This window comes from Alosa pseudoharengus, unplaced genomic scaffold (assembly GCF_046254945.1).
Source record: "Alosa pseudoharengus isolate Yale_2024_CS ecotype anadromous, Long Island Sound unplaced genomic scaffold, YU_APseudo_1.1 YU_APseudo_1.1_scf_21, whole genome shotgun sequence".
NCBI lineage: Eukaryota > Metazoa > Chordata > Actinopteri > Clupeiformes > Clupeidae > Alosa > Alosa pseudoharengus.
Genome location: NW_027468674.1, coordinates 28950792 through 28975791, shown reverse-complemented (window position 1 = coordinate 28975791; position 25000 = coordinate 28950792). Strand labels below are relative to the sequence as shown.

Below are 25000 nucleotides of genomic sequence, written 5' to 3'. Positions count from 1 at the left end.
TGGGATGTGGTGGGCCCAGGCTCTTTGTGATCCTGGAGATCCGTATTGTCTTAGACAGAAGAGCTTTGATTATGCAAGTGCCCACAGAACCCTTCAGTTATGCAGTAACATGGTGGAAATGGCCACCCCACCTACACAACTGCCTTGACCCCTGGTATAGCCCAGCATGTTATATTCTTTGAAAGGATGCGCATTTTCAGGATTGTAGATTTTGTATACTGTATGTTGTATAGAAGCTTCTTTTGCTTCTGAAATTCAGTCAAGTATAGATTTACACATTAATTTATAGTCATGCAACATTAATTATTCTTAATAGCAACAGCCACTGATTGATATATATACTGACAAAATGTAGCCTACTTCATCCTTTAAGGGTGATTGTAGGGAAGTTGGAAAACCTGTAGCTTTTATCAAAATACAAAAACATTTGTGGTAGTGGCTGTGAACTGTTTCTGCTGGTTAATTCTGTTTTTCTTTTGGGCTGTTACTCTTCACCCTAGGGCTTGATTCTATTAGGTTCTAAGAAGTTCTTGTTCTCGCTACTGCTGCTGCTGCTGATGTGCTTGTGTGACCCAGGTGGAGTGTGTTCTCTGCTTCACTGCAGAGGTGCAAGCTGAGTTTGTGGTGATGTGGATAGTGTGTGTGTGTGTGTGTGTGTGTGTGTGTGTGTGTGTGCATAGTGTGCGTGCGTGCTGAGCTGAGTTTGTGGTGATCCTCTCCAGAGAGGCGTTAAAGGCTGAAATTGATGATGTCCCCGCACTGCTCTGTTCCTGCTCTATGACACAAACATACTGTTCTGGCTCTGTGTGTGTGTGTGTGTGTGTGTGTGTGTGTGTGTGTGTGTGTGTGTGTGTGTGTGTGTGTGTGTGTGTGTGTGGTAATATAGTTTTTGCCTGTCTATGTGTAAGCATGGATATTTGAATGTCCTAATATGCACTGGAATAAGGCTATCTCTATTACACACGGAATCATGCAAGGTTATGAAAGCACATGGGCTGCTTTAGCAAATGACCACTGCTCTGCAGTGTTAATCTGTGGAGATGGACATTCACAATACTTCTAGCATTTGTGGAGAGAGAGGACACACTGAAAATATAAGAAAGAGTTCTATTGCTTTCCTGATACATTTTCTATTTACTGACTCAGGCTTACATTATAGTCCGGTGGACAGCCCATAGAGCCCCATTGTGGACCCGGAAATGTTGAGTACACCAAAGTTTTATGATGGAAATATATAGTATGGGTTCCCAGCATGCAGAAACTGCCGGATGCTAATTTGCATATGTTGGGCAATTTGTGCAATTGAGCTCATTAGCATAAATTAGCATAATCGCCTATATTGATCATATTATAAGAGCTGCTTGGCCAAAATGGTCAATGATAGTATGTTTTTAGGGGTTACTGGAGATGCTGAGTCCATATCTGACATTTTCAAGGTTTGGTTTGGTCACGTTTTTACCCTCATTAACCTGATTTTGCTAAAAATTTTTAGTCCAATTTAGACAGATTTTTGGAGGATAGGGCTGTAGCGATATACAGTAGGGCTGTAACGATACACCAACCTAACAATTCGATTCGTATCACAATTTTTGACCCACGGTTTGATACGAACCTCGATTTTTTTGGAGGGGTCGGGCTAGACATTTCAATAGCCTACCTTAGAACACCAGAGGATTACAATATAATATATTTGTATTATTTTATATCCTGATATTAAAAGAGAGAATACTGAATGTCTGATATTTATGACAGCACACTTTATGCAGATTAGCCTATAGCTTAGGCCTACTATTTCTATTACAACTCTACCACATTCAGCTGTCTGGTTGAAGCCTGGAAATATTGTACACAAAAAAGCATAGTTGGCTAGCCTATCATAGTCTACTGATTGGACTGTTAAGTTTCCTCATGTGTGTTTAAGGTAATACTCTTCTCTTAGGGACAAGCCCTTTTGGGAAACATTGGTATTGAGATGATCACTCAACCAAATGCAAGAGCTTTAACAAATATGTGCAGCATGCTAATGATGCTAAGCAGATTTAATAGTGTAATGATTGATGAGACAGCGTTGTCTAATCAAAAGCTTTATTAAAGGTCTGGAGCAGGGACATCGGCACAGAACATAGCACACGCCAGGGAAGTCAAGAACACTCGCACCTTACACACATAGGGTTGGACGCAGCCGCACCATACAGGCACAAGCACACATAATAACAACCCCAAAGTTCTCCCAGAATCCCCAGCGCGAAACATTGTGGGAATCTCAAGCACAGTCCAGCATGCTGACGTTACACAACTCCCCCAACAAGCCATTGCCGTCCTCGGAACATTCAGTCCAGCAAAGTCTCTGGCACTGCCACACAGCAGGTGGGGTGCACACACCGCAAGAGCCCTACTCACGCAGGGGAACCACAACCACCAGCAGGCGTGCTGGCAGTCACCTGCCCTGTCGCCGCTCATCCCCAGCTCCCTTCAGAGAACGCCCTCAGGTCGCACTTTCGCAGTGTGCACCACCACAATGTTTCTCCAACACCTGGCGGGGCCTAGCCTCCACTGCCACAGACTCCCCACCACTGAACAGATATGGACTCAGCATCTCCAGTAACCCCTAAAAACATACTAACATTGTCCATTTTGGCCAAGCAGCTCCTATAATATGATCAATATAGGTGATTATGCTAATTTATGCTAATTAGCTTAATTACACAAATTGCCCAACATATGCAAATTAGCATCCGGCAGTTTCTACATGCTGGGGACCCATACTATATATTTCTATCATAAAACTTTGGTGTACTCAACATTTCCGGGTTCACCTTTCTGTCAACTAGACTATTACTGTAGCCATACCCCTAACTGTAAAACTCTGTCATATATTCAGATCAAAAATAGTTAATATTCACACCTCTACTTAGTATGTGTAAGAACGTGGGAGGCATTTCTTTCCTGTAAAACGGTGGGCTTGTCTTGTCTATGCCTTACAGGTTTGTTGTTTACAGAGCCTTAAATGCTTCATCCCATGCCAGCCATACCAGACATACTGTGCATTGCATGAGTACCTCTCTACGGCTCCATCTGCACTTACTGGACTTCAGGCCCTGGAGTCTGTCATAGACTCCATTAGACTCGCACTGGGTGATGATGAAACCCCTCTGTGATGTAAACAAGGCCAGATCAGAGCCATATGCCCACATTTCCCTCAGGATTAATACCGTTTCTATACATCCCTCCCTCCCTCCATCCATCCATCCCTCCATCAATCCCTCCATCCCTGAATAGACTCTGGGAGTGTGGGTAGTCAGTCTGACTGAGCTCAGTGGAGCTGAGTGATTTCTCCAGCAGACTTCAGACTAGGGGCTGCCTCTTGATAGCCGTCCCTGTGCATATCTTGTGGTTAGCTCTAAATTGGTTTACAGAATATCGGTTTCTAATGTCGCATTACCTCTGTCTGCATGTCTGTATGTCTGTCTGAATGGATCTTGTCATCCATCCATCCAAGTTCACCGCTCTCTCCCAGAGAACCAGCTTCAAAAGAGCTGCATAGGAGTAGTTTGAAATGACACTGATCTGTTTAGTATCTGTGTTCTATTCTTCTTTCAAAAGCCCACCTTTCCCTCCTTTCTTTGCCTTTTGTTTCTCTCATCTGTCTATAAATCTCGTCTTCATTTTCTCTCCTTCCCTCTGACAAGTTATGTCCCTCCGTCTGTATCTCCATGGGCTGTACCATGGGGTTTTAACATGTGCGCTATGTTATGTAAAAGCTCACCTTTTCCTCCTCTCTCTCTCTCTCTGTCTCTCTCTCTCCCCCCCAGAGCGCCAGCTGTGTGCGGGCGTGGCCCAGAGCGTGGGCTCGCTGTTGCCCGGCGGTGTGGGCGGTGTGGTCGGCGTGGCGGCGGGCATCAGCAAGGAGCTGGCGGAGCTGCGCCACCTGGTGCCCTTCCCCGAGGAGGTGGCCATTGCACTGACCGAGCAGGAGCGGCGCCTGTACCGCCGCGTCTTCCCGCTCGACTACCTGTGCCTGCTCACGCGCCAGCTGGGCAGTCCCGAGTGCCTGCCGCGGCATCCGCATCTCAGGGCCTCGCTCTCGGCACCCGCCGTGCCCGCCACGGAGAGCAGTGGAGAGGGGCAGCAGAGGAGCGCCCTGGAGGACCTGGTCACACGCTTCAATGAGGTAGAGAGAGAGAGAGAGGGAGAGCGAGAGAGAGAGAGAGAGAGAGAGATTCAGAGGTCAAACTAGGGCCAAGTTTATATTGGATAGATGGATCAGTCTTCTTGAATGAGTGACATTATTTGTGTGTGTGTACTGTAGATGGGATTAGATGCTAGCATGATGTGTCTGAAATGGAAGGCAGCTCCCAACTGTCTTCGGGCTGAATTTTGGGCACCAGCGCATGGCTTAAAGTTCGTTTTCCACCCGCGCAAAGTTTAATTCGGTATTTTGCACGTTTATTTTTTAAACATTGCGCCCAGGGGTGTGGCAATTAACAACCTAGGGAGGGGCCTGGCGCATTGTCTAAAAATCGCTATCGTACACCACCTAAACCTGGTCAGAAGTCAATGGCGAGTTATTCATATGCTATTTTAAGAGCGCATGTCAACAGTCATATTGGCAGGTGCACGCACCATCCTTCTATCATTCATGAACGCACACCAGCGCACGTCCATGCAAAGCATTACAAATTGCACGATTACAATGGGAAACATAATTAGAATAAAGATAAAGATAGTTATTCACCATCATTTGCAAATTGGTAATGACGGTTAAAAGTGATTAGGGGAGAGGCGAGAGACACGGAGCACAGCTGAAGACGCACTGTCACGAGATATAAGCAACTCCTCTGCAGGATAAATGTTGTTTTATTCAGTAATTTGAGCAACATTAGGGTAAGTGTTGCTTTTTCCAGCCTATGTTTTCGGTGGTAACCCATTGTCAGTCAATAGTGAAAGTAACTGCATATAACTGTCTTGTCGTTAACTGACTCCTTGGTGAAGTTAGTTTCACTTTACCAATGAGTTCAAATAATAGACGAGTGCAAATGCGTGAAGGCTATGCTAGGTTTTAGTAAAGCATGGTTTAAGAATGACTATTCCATACGGTCTCGCAAGCAGCCTCCTTCAAATGCGCCATTGAATGCCAAAATACCGATGCATTTATTTGACATATCGCCGTTAAAGGGAATGACAGATGTCATTCTCATTGGTTTAAAATGATGTTACGCCCCAAACACACCCATATGACTGATTAAAAAACCTAGGAACACCTTGTTGCCCCATGCGCTCCACTTTTGATAACGAAACCCCTCCCAATGTGAACTGGACATCCTACTAAATTTGAAAAGACTTTTGACGAGTGACGATGCACTTTAGAATGTCATGATAGGGCCCTTCAACTGTCTAACGAGTCACTTGCAGTAGCAGGCATCAAGATAAGTCTATGAATTTGGTTTCGGACGACCTACTATGATAGCAACACAGAAAGCTGTTGCTAGGATACTGACAGTTGACTTTAATCAGCGGGAGTTGAAGCAGAGTCGTTCTAATATATAAAGATTCTTTGGTTGAAGGCAGCACGAAGGATACATGTATGCTGCCTTCGGGGGTGCAGTTTCCTACCCGAAATTAGAAAGCTGCTAGGTTGGTAATCGCCTGCAGAGGGCCGCTCCGACAATGGCAGAAGTGCCATTCGTCATGTTATGAGGTTATATGCCATCAAAATGATTTGGGAAACGTTATGTTAAGGTCAAGGTTAAGGGTGCCTTTATCAGAATCAGAATCAGCTTTTTTGGCCAGGTTTGCGTAAACAAGGAATTTGACTCGGTTAATCTTTACTCTCAAAGTACAACACTCACTTAACAACATTAAACATGCGATACTTTGTATGATTGGAAAGGAAAATTGCATAATGTAAGATAACGTCCATCTCATATGACTTAAGGCTTGAACACATTGTCTGCGTTGCGTCGGCGGAACGGCTCTGTTGCGTCACATTGCCTCTGCCATATCCGCGTCTCAGGCACTGCTCCATTTATCCACACATCAACTATATGCCCATCATTTTAAGCTAATACAGCTAGACATGTAACTACTGGCAGAAATGTATTATAAAGGGCCACAGAGGACCTCATTTAAATGAGGTGATAAAGTTTGATTACCTCGTAGAAGTGCTGATATCAGCTGCCATGATAATGTGCTGGAAATATTAGGTGATGTCACACAGTCAAGACAACCACGTCATTGTGTGTCGTTTGTGCCACATAGGTTTTAGCCAGAGAATAAAAAAGAACTTGATCTCCACTGAAAGAGAGCTTTAAGTCCAGGACTAGGCTTCATCCATGTCCAGGACACAGGCCTATAATGTGTTGCTCATACTGAAGGGGTTATAATTCTTACTGTAATTCCAGAACTTTCCCATCCCCATCTTGCTTTAGGAGTGATACGGTGGAGAACAGTCTCCACCATTAACCAATGTGAAGAAGTGATAACCATGATCCTAGTATCTGCTCTCGTGACGTTGCATGTTTAGTCTGAATAGCTCCTTACTGTGCTGTGTGTCATTCAGCTTTCTGGAATTTTCCTTCATGTTTACGGTAGCTGTCAGAAAATCTATTCCTTCTGGAAGAAATTTGAACTTGGCTCCCATGTCAGTTTCAGCAGTTTTAGCTAAGAGCTAACACACACGACATTGGTATATGTTGGTGGGCGTGTGTGTTTATGGGGCGTGTATGTGATTGAGGGTTCAGTAATGTGACAGGCGATTCATGGTTGGCGTGCACCAGTGCAACTGTCATTTACAGATGTGCCGTTTCATTCACAGTTTTCTCTCTCTCTCTCTCTCTCTCTCTCTTTCTCTCTCTCACACACTCTCTCTCTCTGTCTCTCTGCCGGCTTTCAGGGTGGTCATGTTGGCTGAATCATGCTTAATGTCTTCCAGCAGCCTTATTAGCAGTATTGAGTGTTAGTGGGGATACATCTGCACCGGCCAGTATTCTGGAAATGGTTTCCGGAAACTTTGACCAGCTAAACAGTACGCATGCTGAACTCATCGGTTGGCTTAGGACGCTAGTAGGAGTATCCTCTAAGAGCTGTGATGAAGGCCACTCAGCTGAACTGTTAGCATGTTTGTTTGGCACGACCATAATGAATAGGTCAAACTGAGGTCAGCCTACTTTATCGTGAAGAGCTGTGTGTGGGCTACCTTCTTACCTTCAGGTATTTACGGTTAGAATCATAATTATGTAGTTTTGGTGTAGCCCCGCAAACAAAGACTGTGAAGGCACCTCGTTTCAGAGAATCAGTTATTAGCATACTCTCTCTCTCTACCTGTTCTGTTTCCATACCTGTGCTGTATCCTATTGGAGAAGATCTGATAACCGACCCCAGTTCACTGTGGCCATGCTTCAGAGGGTCTGTGTGACCCCTAATAGAACTGAACTGTAGATGAACTTTGAACTCTGAACTAATATTGGGCCATAATTAATACCATTTCCCACCTTTGAGTTTCATTAAAGTTTCAGTTTCGTTAACAGATTCTTTGGACTCTGAGGTTGTGAAGTGATTGATTAAGTGGTTTTTCTGAGCTGGGCTTAATCACATATTGAACTGTGCCAGCTCCTCTCTCCTCTCTCCTCTGTGCTGATCAGCTCCTGGTCCGGTAAACATGAGTGAGATGCCTGTCGCATCAGCCTCTCTGCCTCATTTAGTCTAATCAGAGAGGCTGCCTAACTGTTCTCTCAGCTCTTAAGTGAGGCACACACATCAGGAGGACAAGTCATGCACACACACACACTTGCACACACACACTTACACACATGCAGACTTGCACACAGACACACACACACACACTTGCACAGACACACTTACACACATGCACACTTGCACACAGACACACACACACACACTTGCACAGACACACTTACACACATGCACACAGACACACACACACACACTTGCACAGACACACTTACACACATGCACACTTGCACACAGACACACACACACTTGCACAGACACACTTACACACATGCACACTTGCACACAGATACACACACACACAGACACACGCACACTTGCATACACACAGACGCACACTTGCACACAGACACACATACACATACATACCATCATCATCATCATCATCATCGTCATCACACACGTCAACATACATACACACGCACACGCACACGCACAGGCACACACACACACACACACACACACACACACACACACACACACAGTGAGGGGAGGCAAGCACACAGTATCAGTCTGGGAAATTGGCTGTTTAATCTCACAGGCCTGTTGTGAACAGAACCAGGCTTAGAGCTGCAGAGCCTCTCGCTCAGTGGAAAGGGACGCTTAGGCACCTCACTAATACACCTCCAAAACCCCCATCCACGGCCCCCCAAAACACTCTCCAGTCCCCCTTCACACACACACACACACACACACACACACACACACACACACACACACACACACACACACACACACACACACACACACACCACCTCCTTCCGTGTGTCATTAGTGTGGCTCGCGCTGGCGAAACACAGTTTATCCCTGCCGTTATTTATGCCTGGGGCTTGCCAGAGGCCTCCGTGGCGGAATGTCCCGGGCCCTGCCAAGTATGCAGCATGTCCAGGCCGCATACCCCTCCAGCCCAGTCACCCTTTGCACAACAGCATTATTTAATTCCTCTCAAGCGCTGTGCGTCGACCGCCGCTGGAACTGTAAGCCAAAACACACGGCACGGCACCAGCACCTTTTTACGCAGACAGGGTGTCTGGTGTCCGACTTTGATGTGGAGGTGGGGCATGGTGTCAGGGGGCCAAGGGATGAAGGAGGTGGGGCATGGTGTCAGGGGGCCAAGGGATGAAGGAGGTGGGGCATGGTGTCAGGGGGCCAAGGGATGAAGGAGGTGGGGCATGGTGTCAGGGGGCCAAGGGATGAAGGAGGTGGGGCATGGTGTCAGGGGGCCAAGGGATGAAGGAGGTGGGGCATGGTGTCAGGGGGCCAAGGGATGAAGGAGGTGGGGCATGGTGTCAGGGGGCCAAGGGATGAAGGAGGGGGTTGCGGCCCTTTGCAATGCTCTTTGAAGTCCCCTCTTCCTTTTAGCCCCCAACTTCATTGACAGTTAAACTGTCCCGGAGGAGACGTCCCTTGCGTGCCTCCTGCGTGTCTGTCCCTCTTACGCAAGCGCTGGTGTTATCGGACTGGACAGACTGTGCTGCCACTGGGCTCATATCTCTGTGTGTGTGAGTGTGTGTGTGTGTGTGTGTGTGTGTGTGTGTGTGTGTGTGTGTGTGTGTGTGTGTGTGTGTGTGTGTGTGTGTGTGTGTGACTGTGCTCCTCACTGAAACAGGAGACCACCAGTTTGAACGAGTGCGAGGGGCATCAGAGCAGCTGAGAGGCTGTGAGTTTGTTTGTCACTGCTGGAACAGGACAGCGCAGGACAGGACAGGAGAGCGTGAAGGAGGGCTAGAGGACATGAAGTGTTGGAGTGAGTGCACTAGAGTGTACTGTGAGGAGGAAGTGTCCGTGGAGTAGGGACAGCAGGGACATTAACGGGGTGACCAAAGCAGTGTTCGTCAGAGAACTTCTGATTCTTGATCTATCTTTTGGTTATATTAAAATCAGTGGTAATAATGAAGCCAAGCATGCTCTAGTGAAAGCGTGTTTAGTGTTGTAGTGCAGGACACAAGTGGCAGGGTTCTGTACAGAAGTGCCCAAAACAGTGGGCTTTAGACCTCAGTCTTGGTTGCAATGATCATTGGCAATAATACAGTCAATTCTACCCACATATTAGTTGAAAAACACTTGCCACCACAGGGGCTAGACAGCATCTTGACTTAATGATCTGGATGGCCCATATTTGCTATGTTCTAGCTCCACTACAACTGCTAGCCTACTGCCTATGGTTTATGTTCTTTGTTTTTTTTTGTTCATGCTCTGCCACTATTTATGGTCTAGCAGCACCACCATGGCTGAGGAAGTCAGTGATGTGTGAAGTTGACTGGGTCGCTGGGTTGTTGGGGAGAGTGGCTGGTGTCTGAATGCCGTGTGTGTGTGTGTGTGTGTGTGTGTGTGTGTGTGTGTGTGTGTGTGTGTGTGTGTGTGTGTGTGTGTGTGTGTGTGTGTGTGTGTGTGTGTGTGTGTGTGTGTGTGGAGCTCAGTCATGTGGAGGGGAGCCACCGGGGGGGGGGGGGGGTCTAAAGGGCCCTGAGTGCTGAATGCACACGTTCATTGTTAGTGTCCCTTTTCAGGGTCAGGGAGTCAGCTGACCCCCACGCATGTGCCCACACAGCAGCCACTACCCCACCTGTCTTTCACACGCACAGCAAGACTGGACACCTACCCACTAGACACGCTCTGGATAGATGGGCACCAAGGCCAGTCTGAAGGGGGTGTCACTTCTGAAGTGGTAGAGCAGGCAGGCGGCTAGCTGTACTCAGATATTGTGATGTATCGGAGATTAATCTTTTGCAATGTATCGAGTATTGAAGAATATCTGAATTGTGATATTATTGTAATCGTGGGCAATGTATCGTGACCGTATTGATTATTGAGTTACACAGAGTTACACATTCTCAGCCCTTGTATTAGTGAATGTTTTAAGGCAACTTGCTATAATATGTTATGGCCTTGCTTTTGAATGGATAGAAATAGCCTGGATGTGGGGTAGTAGTCAAATGTTTAGGGGAATGAAAGACAGCAGTAGTCAAGATTGGAAGCAAGATCTTTCCTTTTTTTTAAAAATCAGTCTTTTCCCAGAACAAAACCGTTGTGTGGATGTCCTCATCCCTGTAGATGCAAAGCTTGAATTCAAGTCTCGCGTGTCACCCAATGTGTCTTGCTGTCCAAGGTTTCTCTTTTAACCCACAACATGTTGCTACCCTGTCTGAACTTTTCACGCATCAGCATTCACACTTCATTGAGGACACCCCAACCATCAACCCCCTGATAGGCTGGACAACTGTATGAACACAAACCCCACCAGTGGCTGCTATTAAAAAAAAAACCACACACATAATAAATCTTAGTCAGGGCAGAATTGAGTAATTCAATAGTTTGCTGAGTCATCTTATGAAAAGATGTGATCCCCTGATCACTGAAGAGAGACAGATTTATTTAGTTTATTTATATGTGTCACGTCTCAGATAAAGTCCCGTTCCAGTGTTTACTGTATTAGAGTGTTTAAGTTACATCGGCCTTGGACACTTTCCTGGAAATGGATTAAGGCTGTTCCCTGATGTTCCTGGCTGCTATGAGCTGGACTGTTGTTTTTTCATACACAGAGGACATTAGGAGATTTTCTTTTTGCACTGATCAGTGTCATGAACTGAACTGTCAAACTACAGAAGGACTTCAGTTTACTCTCTCTTACTTAAGCCGTATTCCCACTCACAGTATAAACCATTATATTGAATGTTTATTTACTGCTCTAATGTCATGTGGGAACAGATGATAAACGTTAAGGTCAAAATGTTTAGCTATCCCCTGGTGACTTAGTACTACAAGGCGGAGAGATTTCATGTAGTAGAGATGAACAACCGAGGGGTAATGTGAGTCTTTAATCTAGTTATCTATCTCATGTCATAACGTATCTCTCTGATCATGATGATGTAGAATCAGAGTGTGCAGAGGGAGAATAATATATAATGTACTGTGAAAATACATTATCTCAGGACGTACAGTATCTGCAGTATATTAATAAGTCTCCCTGAAGGTTTGTTTGACTATTGAGCTCTAAACTCTGACCTCTACTTTAAAACGTCGACGCCACGTTGAAGAATCGGTTGACCTCATGTACCACCCGTAGCTGGGTGCAATGGAGCTCACTCACACTCACCCAGTATTTACCCCCAACATCACACCAGCCTCCGTTCCAGATCATGAAGAAGTGGGAGCGTCTGAGAGCTGAGCAACAGAGCGGGCCTTAACAAGCAGCGCTCCGTTTTAATGAAGTCCAGATAAATGTGTTTACCTGGGCCTGCCTGTCTGTGTGTCCACTGGCCTGGCCAGCTGTGCCCTGCTACCTCAACTTCAACTGCTCCTTCAGTCGCACGGTGGTGGGGGGTGGGGGTTTGTGTATTTCCGTCCCTCCTCGTCCAGGCTGAATCAGGAAATGAGTCGCTCTAATTTCAGAGACCGTTCCAAGGACTTTGGGTGCCAGGCGCGCTACGAAAGACCGACTTTTAAAAATAACATAAGTGTATCGACAGAGCGAAATTTAAAAAATTGCCTTTCTGATTGAAGTTATAGCTGGCAACTATTGCTCTCCTCGCTTCTTAGTAATGTGTGGCCCTAACAATGTACTCTGGTCAACAGGTTCATTTGCCATTTTTCCTCAGCATTATGGGTTGAGACAAGCCAAGGAAAGTTTTCATAATTGAATCTTTAAAAACCTATATGGTCTACTGAAAGGCTTCTCTACATGACGAATCCTTGGCTATGTGTGTACTGTGTGTGTGTGTGTGTGTGTGTGTGTGTGTGTGTGTAGTAGTTTCTCACTATTTAGTCAAACTAAATACATTTCAGTAATTTTAGATGACACATTTTTCAAATCAAAAGCACAGTGATTGTAACAAGGTGTACGTGTTCTGTCTTGTAATGTAGGTGAGCTCATGGGTGACGTGGTTGATTCTGACGGCCGGCTCTATGGAGGAGAAGCGTGAAGTGTTCTCTTACATGGTCCACGTGGCGGACTGCTGCTGGAACATCGGCAACTATAACGCCGTCATGGAGTTCTTAGCTGGACTCAGGTGTGGTGCTTCAGAGATTCCTTCTTTGTTATTCATCGTTATATCATGTCCATTGTTTTCATTGGGTGGACTCAGTGGTGCTGGTATGATCACATGTTAACATAAACTGTTGCATATGCACTGTACACATAATGTATTATTTGGTTTAGTGGTTGTTTTTGTTAACTGTGTAAATCTGTAGAGCCGATGATGCACAAGGCAATGTTTTGAGCAATTTTGCTGGGCAGTGTATTGTTGTTCGGGCAATATTTTTTTTTTTTGTCTGGAGAAATGTAGTCATCAGTAGGCAAATTGTCATGATCATACAATCAGAAAACATGGAACTGGCAATGTGGTTGCCCAGCAACATGGTTCAAAAATTGCCCCATGTGTCATCACCTTAATGGTCAACCCTGTCCATGCCTCCAGGTCGCGTAAAGTCCTGAAGATGTGGCAGTTCATGGACCAGGCGGACATCGAGAGCATGCGGCGCCTGAAGGACTCCATGGCCCAGCACGAGTCGTCGTCCGAGTACCGCAAGGCAGTGCACCGCGCGCTCCACATCCCCGGCTGCAAGGTGGTGCCCTTCTGTGGCGTCTTCCTCAAGGAGCTCAGCGACGCCCTGGACGGAGCCGCCAGCCTCATCGGCCTCCGCCACACGCTGGACCCCAAGGAGGACACCGTGGAGGTGAGGAAGAAAGGAAGGAGAGGGTTCATAGAGAGGAAGTAGACGCTAAAGTTGGATCCATGGGATGGGTCAGGGAAAGGCTTAGGGTCAGGGCACGTGAGGGAATGGAGGAGCTGTTGGAGAGGGATATGGTTGAGGATGTAAAGTAAGTTACAAGGAAAGATTTGGGGAGGGTGTGGGCCGTAGCACAGTGGCAGCATCCCGCATCACATGCAGGTCCAGTACCCATGACCAGTCCAGTGTCCAGAATAAGGTTTGAGTCCGGCCAGAGGTAATTTCTGAGGTCATAACAATGAGATTTAAGTAGTAGGTGATGGGGAATTAGAATTAAGGAAAAGATTTCATTAGTCTTCGTAGAGGTCAGAGGAAATCAGTCAAAAATGTCCAAACTGTTCCAGCTGCAGAGTTTTTGGATGTATTGATGTCTGAACTCCCTGGACAGCAGCTTGTTTCTGGAGTTACTCTTGAGGACTAACGTCTTCTCTCATCCTCGTCTAGTTTGTGTCCGACTACAGAGGTCAGCCCAGCTTCCTGCAGCGTGCCGGCCCCGACGGCCTCCACAGCGCTGAGAAGGAGGCCACGGTCAGCAACATCCTGCAGACCATCCGCAGCTGCCACCGCAGCCTGGAGAGCGAGGAGACGGCAATGACCACCGACGGCGACCCGGCCAGCGGCGCAGACAGCCCGGCCTCACGCTGCAACTCTGTCAAGGACCGATACAAAAACCCGTACGTCAATCTCCTGTGACTCTTTCTGAGGTTGTTGCAGGTATTTAAGTGTTGATGACTTAACGTCTCTCTTGTTCAAACTAGTCTGTACCATTCTGACCATGAATGGGAAGGAGCACTAATTGGCAGGGAGAAAATGGAGGTCTTTGTACTCCACAGGCACATAAGGACAGTAGGGGCAGTAGAGGTCAGCCCTCCTCTTTGTGGGAAATCTGAGGGTCATTATTCAGTAGCTCTATTAGGTCCAGTGCCACTTCAATTGTGAAAGGCCTTTTGAATATCTGAGGTTGAGGTCCCTCGGTGTGGAATAAAAGACATATTGTTCACAAGGTAGCTTTTCCAATTCACTTTCTTTTTAAGAAGTTGTACTGTACGTCTATTGTCTGTAAAGTAAAAGTTTCCTCACTACACAGACTGTTTGGTCCGATGGATTTGATAGAATCCTGAGGGAACATTACAAGGATATTGTTTTAGTGTGAGCCGAGCAAGTGTTATTATCGGACCCACGAAACAGAAAGTCAGCAGTGTGTGTCTCACAAAAAACATTGCTGGACAAAACTATGTTGTTTTTCCTTATAGTCTAGGCAGATGTCCTGAGAAGACCTCTCAGTTTTCCCTTATGTTTTCTTTTCTTTATTCTCCTTCTTTTTTCCGAGTAAGGACAAGATGAGTTTTCCATGTGCAATGCCAGCTACTAAATAAAGCGGGGCGTGTTGCCCGGCAGTAAATTGTGACAGAATGGGAAACACACTCCCGGAAGAGAAGCTCGTGAGCACTTTTGTCTTCTGAGGGGAAAAATGCATGGGGGCCTTAGCTCTGTTTGTCGTCAGGGAAGACAGAAGATCAGCATAGCCTCACACACACACAGTCATGCACACATCCTCAAAGACACACACACGCACACACACACACGCGCGCGCATACACACACACACGCGCGCACAAACGTACAGTGCACAATAGAGGAGGAACATACTCTCTATGTTCGTTACACATATCTACACACACACACACACACACACACACACACACACACACACACACACACACACACACAGTCCAGTCCAGTCCAGTCACACTCATAATTAACATTAATGGCTGCCGGAGATTCCGGACAGTCTCGTGGCTTCTCAGAGTGAGAGCGTTTGTGCTTCCGCCTGCACAAGCTAAGATCCTGTGCAACACCATCACTTTCTCTCACCCACCTTTCTTCTGCTCCCTCTTTCCACCCCCACCCCCTCTCTCTCATCCTCTTCCTCTCCTCTCTCATCCTCTTCCTCTCCTCTCTCATCCTCTTCCTTCCGTCTCTATCATTCTCTTCCTCCTCTCTCATTCTCTTCCTCTCCTCTCTCTCATTCTCTTCCTCCCCTCTCTATCATTCTCTTCCTCCCTTCTCTTTCATCCTCTTCCTCCCCTTTCTCTCATCCCCTCTCCCTCCTTTGCCCCTTTCTCTCCACTCTTCCTCGCCCTCTCTCGCTGTCTCTAACCCTTGCCACTCTTTCTTTCTCTCTTCTTCTCTCCTATCCATCTCTCCTTCCATCTCTCTCTCTCCTCTTCCCCTTTCCCTTCCTCTCTTCCCTCTGTCACTGCTTTCTCTCACCCCATCCAGGAAGAACTCTCATTCAAACCGTGTTGTGTAAGTCTTTGTGTGCACATACATGCTCTCTCTTTCTCTCTCTCTTTCTCTCTCTCTCTCTCTTTTTCTTTCTTTCTTTCTTTATTTCTTTCTCTCTCTCTCTCTCTCTCTCTCCCTGTGTCTCTCTGCTGTCGGCTTGGTGTCCTCTCTCAATCCCTCATAAGATGGCCTAAGACTATGCATGATGCTTTTTTTTGTCCCCACATTTGCCTAAGAGCAGCCAAATGCATTGTGGGGAGCAGTCATTAATGCTACATCCTCTAGCATGTTTGCTATAATAAAGATGTCTTGGCAGTGGAATGAAGAGCTGCCTGACTGGTCTGTAAGGGCTCTGGTATAAGTGTTCTGCATTAAATGTGCTTGTTTGCACTCATTCACAAGCCTGGTGCTACATAAAGCAGGTGTTGACATGCATGTTAGGCTTTGATGTCTAAAGTGACATGCACATGATATGTAATGTAATGTAATGAAATTGTTTGAAGACTTTCTTTCTTTCTTTCTTTCTTCCTTTTTTCTTCATCCCTCTCATCCTCTATACCTATTTCTCTCTCTCTATTTCTCTCTCTCTCTCTCTCCAACTATTCACATGAAACAGTTTCTCCATTGGTGACCTCTCGGATGCCGAGGTTGAAGGTCAGGACCAGATCGGAGGCTCGGAGCACTGCGGTGCTGAGAGCGACGGCGAGGAAGACAACAGCACTGACCCGCCGGTCATCCCCGAGGACGCCCATGGCCCGTTTGGCCACGGCACGGAGCTCATCCCCTGGTACGTGCTGTCGCTCCGCGCTGAGGTCCATCAGTTCCTGCTGCGCGGAGCCACCGTCATCCACTACGAGCAGGAAAGCCGGCTGAGTGCCCGCTGCTCGCTGCGCCTGCTGCCCGACAACGGCACCCTCGTCTGGGGCCGGCCCCGCAGCGGCGGCTCCCTCCCTGGAGCCAAGGCCTCCGACCCCCTCCAGGCCCAGGGAACCAGCGGCGGGAGCGGCAGCAGCAACAGCAGCGGAGGCGGCGGCATCGCCGCGCTTGGCATGGGTCTGACGGAGGGCGCGCTGGACCTGGCCTTGGTCAAGGCGGTGTTCCGCGGGCACCCGGGTGCCGACGTCGTGGCCGTGTGCACGCAGCACAAGCTGAGCATGCTGAGCGGTGGCGAGCACGCCGTCTCGCTGCTCCACGGCCACGGCACCACCGACAACCGGCTGCTACACCTGGTGGCGCCGGGCCACACGGCCCGCATGCTGCACGAGGGCCTCCAGGCTCTGTGCGCCGCCGCCAGGAGGATGAGGCGCTTCCCTGACCAGCGGCTGCAGTGGCTCCGCAGACAATACATCAGCCTCTATCAGGTAAAGGCCCAGTACATCAGCCTCTATAGGTCCAGTACATCAGCCTCTATAGGCCCAGTACATCAGCCTCTATCAGGTAAAGGCCCAGTACATCAGCCTCTATCAGGTAAAGGTCCAGTACATCAGCCTCTATCAGGTAAAGGCCCAGTACATCAGCCTCTATAGGTCCAGTACATCAGCCTCTATAGGTCCATTACATCAGCCTCTATAGGTCCAGTACATCAGCCTCTATAGGTCCAGTACATCAGCCTCTATCAGGTAAAGGCCCAGTGCATCAGCCTGTTTTGTGTGTGTTTTGGTTAATTGTGCATATCTGTCTTTATCACTGTGCATAATGTGTGTGTGTGTGTGTGTGTGTGTGTGTGTGTGTGTGTGTGTGTGTGTGTGTGTGTGTGTGTGTGTGTGCGCAGGAGGATGGTCGGTGTGAGGGCCCAACACTGGCCCAGGCCATCGAGCTGTTTGGGGGGCGGCGGTGGAATGCGGGCAGTGGGAGTGGCACATTAGGAAGGGGCGGTGACAAGGCTGGATCTCAGAGGAGCAGCCCACTGGGCATCAACGCCGTCAACAAGAAGAAGAAGAAGCCGCTAGTCAGGGTGAGGACATACACACACACATACACACACAGAAAAACACACTCACACATGCAACCCAAAGACCGACTCACACACTAGTCGAAATAGGCAGTAGTGCAGCAGATCAGTAAAAAAATCGTTCACTTTGGTGTAGAATCATGAAATTTGGCACAGATACTCTCTAAGGGCCACTATTTTGGAAAAAGGCGCTGCCACTCAAAAATTCAATATGGCGGCCATTTTTTCCCTTGGCTCGGCTCTCCCGTGCTGGCACAACCTGTCAATTCAGGTGCGGCTATCTAACTACATCTAGCATCACCATTTGAAAAATGAATGTAAGGATTCAAGAGAAATGGCGGCCATCTTGAAAAATGGTTGCCATCTTGAATTTTTGAGGGACAAGCACATTTTCCAAAAAAAAAACATTCTTAAGAGAGTATTTTCACAAAATGTTATGTCTACATCACTGTTTGAACTATTGACATAATGACATTTGACAGAAATAGCGGCCATTTTTTCAAGATGTCAAGCCATGTTGAATTTTTGGGTGGCCAGCACCTTTTTCCCAAAAAGTGACCCTTAGAGAGTATCTGTGTCAAATGTCATACTTCTATACCAATTTGAACGATTCTCTTGAAATATGCCATTAATCTGCTGCACTACAGAGGCATAGTCACAGCCATACTTTTTCCCCAACACTGTTGCATTCACCATGAAAGCACACAGAGGCTCGGAACATGAGCTGTCATGTGCCAAATGGCTCTGTTTGGTGTTGTCTCCAAGGAGGACACACACACACGCACACACACCCACACACAATCACCCCTCATACATTCAGTGGTGAAACATGACACATAATCCCACACTCAGTCCTGAGTGCTTGTGTTTGTTGTGGTCTCCAGGAAAACAGTGGTGAGGGCACGGATGACGAAATGGTCATAAGGAAGTCGCGCAGCTGTAAGGAGTCGCTGGACAGGAGAGAGTCCGACACGCCGGACGGACATGACCCAGAGGAAACAGGTGAAGAAACTGCACAGCTCTGGGACACAAAGGCACTTAATACTGCAGAGAAAATCACTACAATTGCCACATTGTCTCCACTTGGCCTTCAATCCAAAACAACTGTTTGTTGTTGTTTTTTTGTTTTGTTTTTTGAGTATTGTTTGACAATTTAACATTGTATGGCTTGAGTATGGCTCAAGGTCGACTCTGTTATGTAATCATCTGTGTGTGTGTGTGTGTGTGTGTTTTAGAAGACAACAGTCTTTCTGGTCTTCCTGGACCCTTCTCCTTGTCCAATAAATGCCAGTCCCCTGGTCCTTCTCTTTCCTCTTCATCTCCCTCCTCCTCTCCATCTCCCGGCGGCACGAGCACCTCCCACCCCATTCGTCCACACTCCTCTCCCATCATGGCCTGCAACGCCAAGGGTCAGCTGAGGTGAGCACCCCCCCCCCCCCTTCCCCCTCCGCCCCCAACATGGCTCCACCCTCTCCACTTTTGGTCAATATACACATACATCAGTGTTAAATAGCAATGTCAATTGTCATTGATGCTATATTAATTGAAATTGATTTTTTAGTTAATGTAGGATGCAAGTTAATATTAAGTAGTGTCTGAGGACATATCATATTAACTTGGGTCTAGAATAAACAGTTTGACTGTGTGTGTCTGTGTGTGTGTCTGTGTGTGTGTCTGTGTCTGTGTGTGTGTGTGTGTCTGTGTGTGTGTCTGTGTGTCTGTGTGTCTGTGTGTCTGTGTGTGTGTCTGTGTCTGTGTGTGTGTGTGTGTGTGTGTGTGTGTCTGTGTGTCTGTGTGTGTGTATGTGTATGTGTGTGTGTGTGTGTCTGTGTCTGTGTCTGTGTCTGTGTGTGTGTGTGTGTGTGTGTGTGTGTGTGTGTGTGTGTGATCAGTGCGTGGGGCAGCAGGTCGTGGCATGGCCGGGGGAAGGACTGCTTCAAGGGCTTCCAGAACATCATGAGCTCCGACACCACCATGAGCTTCGTAGAGTTTGTGGAGCTCTTCAAGTCCTTCAGGTAAATACACACTACTGTGAACATGAAATGAGTCCAGCCTCACCTCCCATATGGGCCTCCAAAACCACTATTCTCAGAGAATAGGTTAGTTAGCATCTTGTTTATTATAATGAACAGCTGTTTGAGATGAAAATAGCATAGATGTGATTGTTTTTATGAATTTGTGTGTACCCCCCTCGCTTTTTGTCTCTCTCTCTCTCTCTCTCTCTCTCTCTCTCTCTCTCTTTCTCTCTCTCTGCAGTTTTACTGTGACCTTGTCCTTTGTATTGTCTTACCATCATCATTGTGTTTGGTGTTTAGCATCCGCAGCCGTAAGGACCTGAAGGAGCTGTTCGACACGTACGCCGTCACCTGCACCCGCTCAGACCCCGACTCGCCCTCCCTCCACACAAACCTCAAGGTCGAGGACAAGGTCACAGGACAGCAACCAGACCTAGGTACAGTTGGAGTACAGTATAGCACAGCACAGGAGTGATATTGATCACCAGACAAAAGGAGGAGCTGCAGTGACGCTGTCAGATGTAGTAACTGGCTTCTAGAGTGTTCTAGATGACCAACTCAACTAGCAGGGTGGGGACCTCCAAATGAACTTCACAGTAGCATGTGTGATCAATTCACCTCCATTTTATCCATCTCTTCAGCTGCATTACTAATAGTGGAGATTGGCCTATCAATCTCTAATGGCTATTGAGTAAATGTTGTTGCTAATGAGTAAATGTTGTAAGTGCACTGCCTTTGGGTCTGTTGAATGGTTCCATTTGCACGTAAAATACTGTGCAGGCTCCATGCAGTTTCCAGTTTAATTCAGGAACACGGCAATCTCTCATCCGACATAATGATCTGATGAGATTTAAAACCCCTGTAAAAAAACACACACAGAAATTATAATTGAGTTATAATTGAGTTACAACTGATTGATGTGATTCCGAATAGATAAATGAAATGTCTCACTTTGATGACATGTTCATTTCTCAAGAGAGGGCTGATCAGTGGTCAGTTCCAGATAGAGGTTTGGAATGTAGCACTGCAATGAGACTCAGCTATAAGCTGCTGATGCACAAGGCAGCTTTTTGAGCAGTGTTGCTGATCAGTGTTCCTGACTGCTGTTGTTTTAGCACATTCTCATTGATATTTGCATTTTTTTTTTAGAATTTGAACCGGTTATGTGGTTGCCAAGCAACATTGCTCCAAAATGTGCCCAATGCATCATCATAAGCCTTAAACAATGTTGTAAGCCAAAGGAGTGGACAGATGATGATTGTCTGCAGGGATGCAGACAGGTTTTGATTGGATTTGATATTTATTAAAATAATTGTTGAGACTCAGTATTGTACCTACCAACCCTTTGATGTTTTCGAAGAGTGACTTATTTATTGCACTGTTTTGTGTTTGACTTTAAGTTGTGGTGAATGGTAGTGAGGGTAGTGAAAAGGTTCATTCGTCTGTTTTTTTGTTTAACTGGGATTGATTGGGTGATCTTTATGGCAGTCCATGATTGATTTGATCACATATGTCCCCTCTCTCCGTCTACGTAGACCTGCTTACACGAAATGGCTCGGACTTGGGCCTCTTCATCCGCTCGCGGCAACCGTTGCCTGACCACCAGAAGCAGATCTCAGACGCCATCGCGGCGGCCAGCATCATGAGTAACGGCACGGGCGTGGAGAACGCCTCGCTCGGAGTGCTCGGCCTGTCCGTCACACAGCTCAGTGACTTTCTCGTCAACTGCCAGGGAGAACACCTCACCTACGAGCAGCTGCTAGGACTGATTCAGGTCAGCAGAAAAAAACTACATTTCCCAGAATCACCTTTTCCTGGATCTGAGTAAAAAATGTATTCATGCTAGATTGAATTTGAATTAGATTCTAATTAGATTAGAAGATACTATCATTGATTGCGAGGGAAACTCTGCATTTAACCCATCAGTGGTTAGTGAATACAGATTAGCTACAGTATATCATAGGAGTGAAAGATATGTAGTGGACTGAACAAGCATATTAATCTCTCTCTATCTTCCCATGAAGAAATTTGAACCTTCAGCAAGTATGCGGCAGATGGGTTGGATGTCCTTTGAGGGCTTTGCCAGGTACGTTTCCATTTTAAGGAAATCGTCTAGAAACCTTTTCCAATTGAATGGCTGTTATTAATTACATACAGTACTAAAACTGGTGGTTTGTTAATTACATGCTAATAGTGGTCCACAGTAAGTGTACATATTGGCCATCTTGTCCACTTAAGGTGTAACTACTGTCCACTATGTAGTTAGTCCGTATGTACATTTCATATTGATTACTGTCATTATTGATTGATATTGATTACGTCACAATCTCCATCATTGTTACTCCTCATGTTGGATTCTATTGTATTGCAATGTATAAGGCTAACATGGTTGACACTGTCCCATCGTCCTTAGGTTCCTCATGGACAAGGATAACTTTTCCTCTAAGCTGGAGGAGTCGGAGGTGAACCCAGAGGAGCTGCAGTACCCGCTGTCCTTCTACTACATCGAGTCCTCCCACAACACCTACCTCACCGGCCACCAGCTCAAGGGAGAGTCCTCCGTTGAGCTTTACTCTCAGGTAGGAGCCCAGCCAAGATCTGTACACAAGGGTGGGGGGAGGTGGTGGTTTGGGAGTCGGGAGTTCTGGGCTTGTGTCGCAGAACTTTTCAGAGGTTCCTGTTAAGACCAAATAACGAAAAGGTTCTAGAAGAAGATTTGCTCTAGTCCTTAAAGTAGAAGCCTAAAAGGTTTATTCCTGGCCCCTGGGGATATGTGAAATTATGTTTTGTACTATTGTGTGTAGTTGGTGGAATTGTATTTTTCTCAAATGAATGCATGACATTCCATTGTAAGTTAATGTGAGTGGGTTGTAATGTTGCTGGTATGTTGTGGGAACGTTGCAGGTGTTGCTGTAGGGCTGTCGCAGTGCGGAGTTGTAATGTTGCTGGTATGTTGTGGGAACGTTGCAGGTGTTGCTGTAGGGCTGTCGGAGTGTGGAGTTGTAATGTTGCTGGTATGTTGTGGGAACGTTGCAGGTGTTGCTGTAGGGCTGTCAGAGTGTGGAGTTGTAATGTTGCTGGTATGTTGTGGGAATGTTGCAGGTGTTGCTGCAGGGCTGTCGCAGTGTGGAGTTGTAATGTTGCTGGTATGTTGTGGGAACGTTGCAGGTGTTGCTGTAGGGCTGTCGGAGTGTGGAGTTGTAATGTTGCTGGTATGTTGTGGGAACGTTGCAGGTGTTGCTGCAGGGCTGTCGCAGTGTGGAGTTGGACTGCTGGGATGGAGACGATGGACTGCCAGTCATCTACCATGGCCACACCCTCACCACCAAAATCCCCTTCAAGGTAGGAACTCTTCTCTCTCCAACCTAGGCCTCGAGCTGTATGAAAACAAAAATCCCATAATACACACACACATGCACTCACACATACACTCACGCATAATCACCATAATTTACCACTTTAAGTGTTTTCCAAACATCTCGCCAGAAGATTATGTTTGAAAATTAGCCAGTTGGCTGACTGTGGCAGATTTATTCAGATGTTATGTTATGCATGTTGTCCTTATAAATAAATATATAAACATGAACAAATGAAAATGAAACTATGATAATAACCATCATCATAACAATCATAATAAGTGCTTCCTCATCAGGAGCCTTTTAAATGTGCTTCCAAGGATCCTGATGATAAGTAATAGGCTGGAGATGAGTGGTGAGCAGGGCTGGAGGGTGTTTGTGTGTTTGGCTGATGATGTTGATGTTGTTGGATGCAGGATGTGGTGGAGGCGATAAACCGGACAGCGTTTGTCAACTCCGAGATGCCGGTGATCCTGTCCATCGAGAATCACTGCTCCTTACCTCAGCAGCGCAAAATGGCGGAGATCTTCAAGGTGCATCTCATGATCATGCAGCGATCTTATTTCTGCACATCCCTTGTTCCTAGCCGCTAATTGAATGCTTGAATGTGAGGTTTTAGTAAACACAAGATTTAAATGGAGAATGGATCATTTCTGTACCAGCACATGCCTTGCTAGCCGCTAGTTGAATGCCCGTGGTATACAGGGTTCCTACGCAGTATGGAAAACCTGGAAAAGTATGGAATTTGATTTTATGTGTAGGAACCCTGGGTATACATTTTCCCCATTTCCTGCGAACCAACAGCGAGTGTCTACTAAAAAAGAGGGGAGTGCAGTGTGGCGTGACGTTTGTTCTTTTCCTCGTTGCAGACGGTGTTTGGGGAGAAGCTGGTGACGCGCTTCCTGTTTGAGAGCGATTTCTCCGACGAGCCTCTGCTGCCCTCTCCACTGCAGCTCAAGGGCAAGATCCTGCTGAAGAACAAGAAGCTCAAGGCCCACCAGGCGCCCGTCGACATCCTCAAACAGAAGGTCAGGAGCACTCATATCACTGCACAGGAACATAAACACACGAGTGTCGAAACACAACAACAATGCATTTGCATTTCGACTTGTGTGTTTAGGGGGGTGTGTGTGTGCTTGTATTTGTGTTGTGAGGTTTATTTATGTATGTGAGGGTGTATGATTATACTCCGATATCTAATGTGTCACTAACTTGGTGTGTGTCTGTGTGTGTGTCTGTGTGTGTATGTGTGTGTGGTTTTCCTCCCTCAGGCCCATCAGCTGGCTCAGCTGGGCATGCAGGCACAGGCCAGTAACGGCACGTCCAGCAGCAGCGGCCCCCTGGGCAACACCCCTGAGGAAGAGGAGGAGGAGGAAGACGAGTACGACTACGACTACGAGTCCCTGTCTGATGGTGAGAAACTCTCCTCCTCACTCACACTCAATGGCCACCTCCTCCTCCTCCTCCTCCTCCTCTTTCACACTCCCACACTCAGTTCCAGGTCCATTTACTGTCCACTTCTTTCCCACTTATAGAACAGTCCTGCTTAAGGTCACGGTGCATGTAGGTAGTGTAGCGTGGTGTACATTGTGTTAGTACATTTTGGACAAAGATGCACTGAGATGCTAGGGTTGGGGTGCTGAAGTTAGTAAGGTGTATGTAACAATGAGAACAATCAAGGTGATATAGAATTGTTTGCAATTTCTCAGTTCTGGAAGGACTAAGGACATTTTTATTGAGGCTGTTTTAAGGACATTGTGACCCACCAGTGTGCTGTCTGTAGTTATTGTGACCCACCAGTGTGCTGTGTCTGTAGTTATGGCACAGACTCTCTGAGTATCTAGCCTGAGATCTGTCCTCGCTCTAGCCTGGCTCGCTCATGTGCTCAGCTGTTTGTGAATGGGGCTGGAG

General features: G+C 46.8%; 1 protein-coding gene across 5 annotated transcripts in view; it reads left to right on the top strand.

The window, feature by feature from the left end:
• Positions 1–25000, top strand: part of plce1 (phospholipase C, epsilon 1) — an 84520-nt gene that overhangs the window by 42735 nt on the left and 16785 nt on the right. For all 5 annotated transcript variants that reach the window (XR_012990147.1, XM_076298506.1, XM_076298505.1 and 2 more), the window contains 17 exons: positions 3813–4171; positions 12613–12758; positions 13167–13425; positions 13924–14153; positions 16384–17128; positions 17539–17721; positions 18603–18720; positions 18954–19137; positions 19611–19733; positions 20034–20170; positions 21269–21507; positions 21758–21819; positions 22147–22312; positions 22968–23075; positions 23506–23622; positions 23959–24117; positions 24361–24502. Coding sequence is in view for 4 of the 5 variants with exons in the window: in XM_076298506.1 (XP_076154621.1) it covers positions 3813–4171; positions 12613–12758; positions 13167–13425; positions 13924–14153; positions 16384–17128; positions 17539–17721; positions 18603–18720; positions 18954–19137; positions 19611–19733; positions 20034–20170; positions 21269–21507; positions 21758–21819; positions 22147–22312; positions 22968–23075; positions 23506–23622; positions 23959–24117; positions 24361–24502 (3477 nt within the window). In the remaining variant the exon portion in view is untranslated. The remainder of the gene's footprint in view (positions 1–3812; positions 4172–12612; positions 12759–13166; positions 13426–13923; positions 14154–16383; positions 17129–17538; positions 17722–18602; positions 18721–18953; positions 19138–19610; positions 19734–20033; positions 20171–21268; positions 21508–21757; positions 21820–22146; positions 22313–22967; positions 23076–23505; positions 23623–23958; positions 24118–24360; positions 24503–25000) is intronic.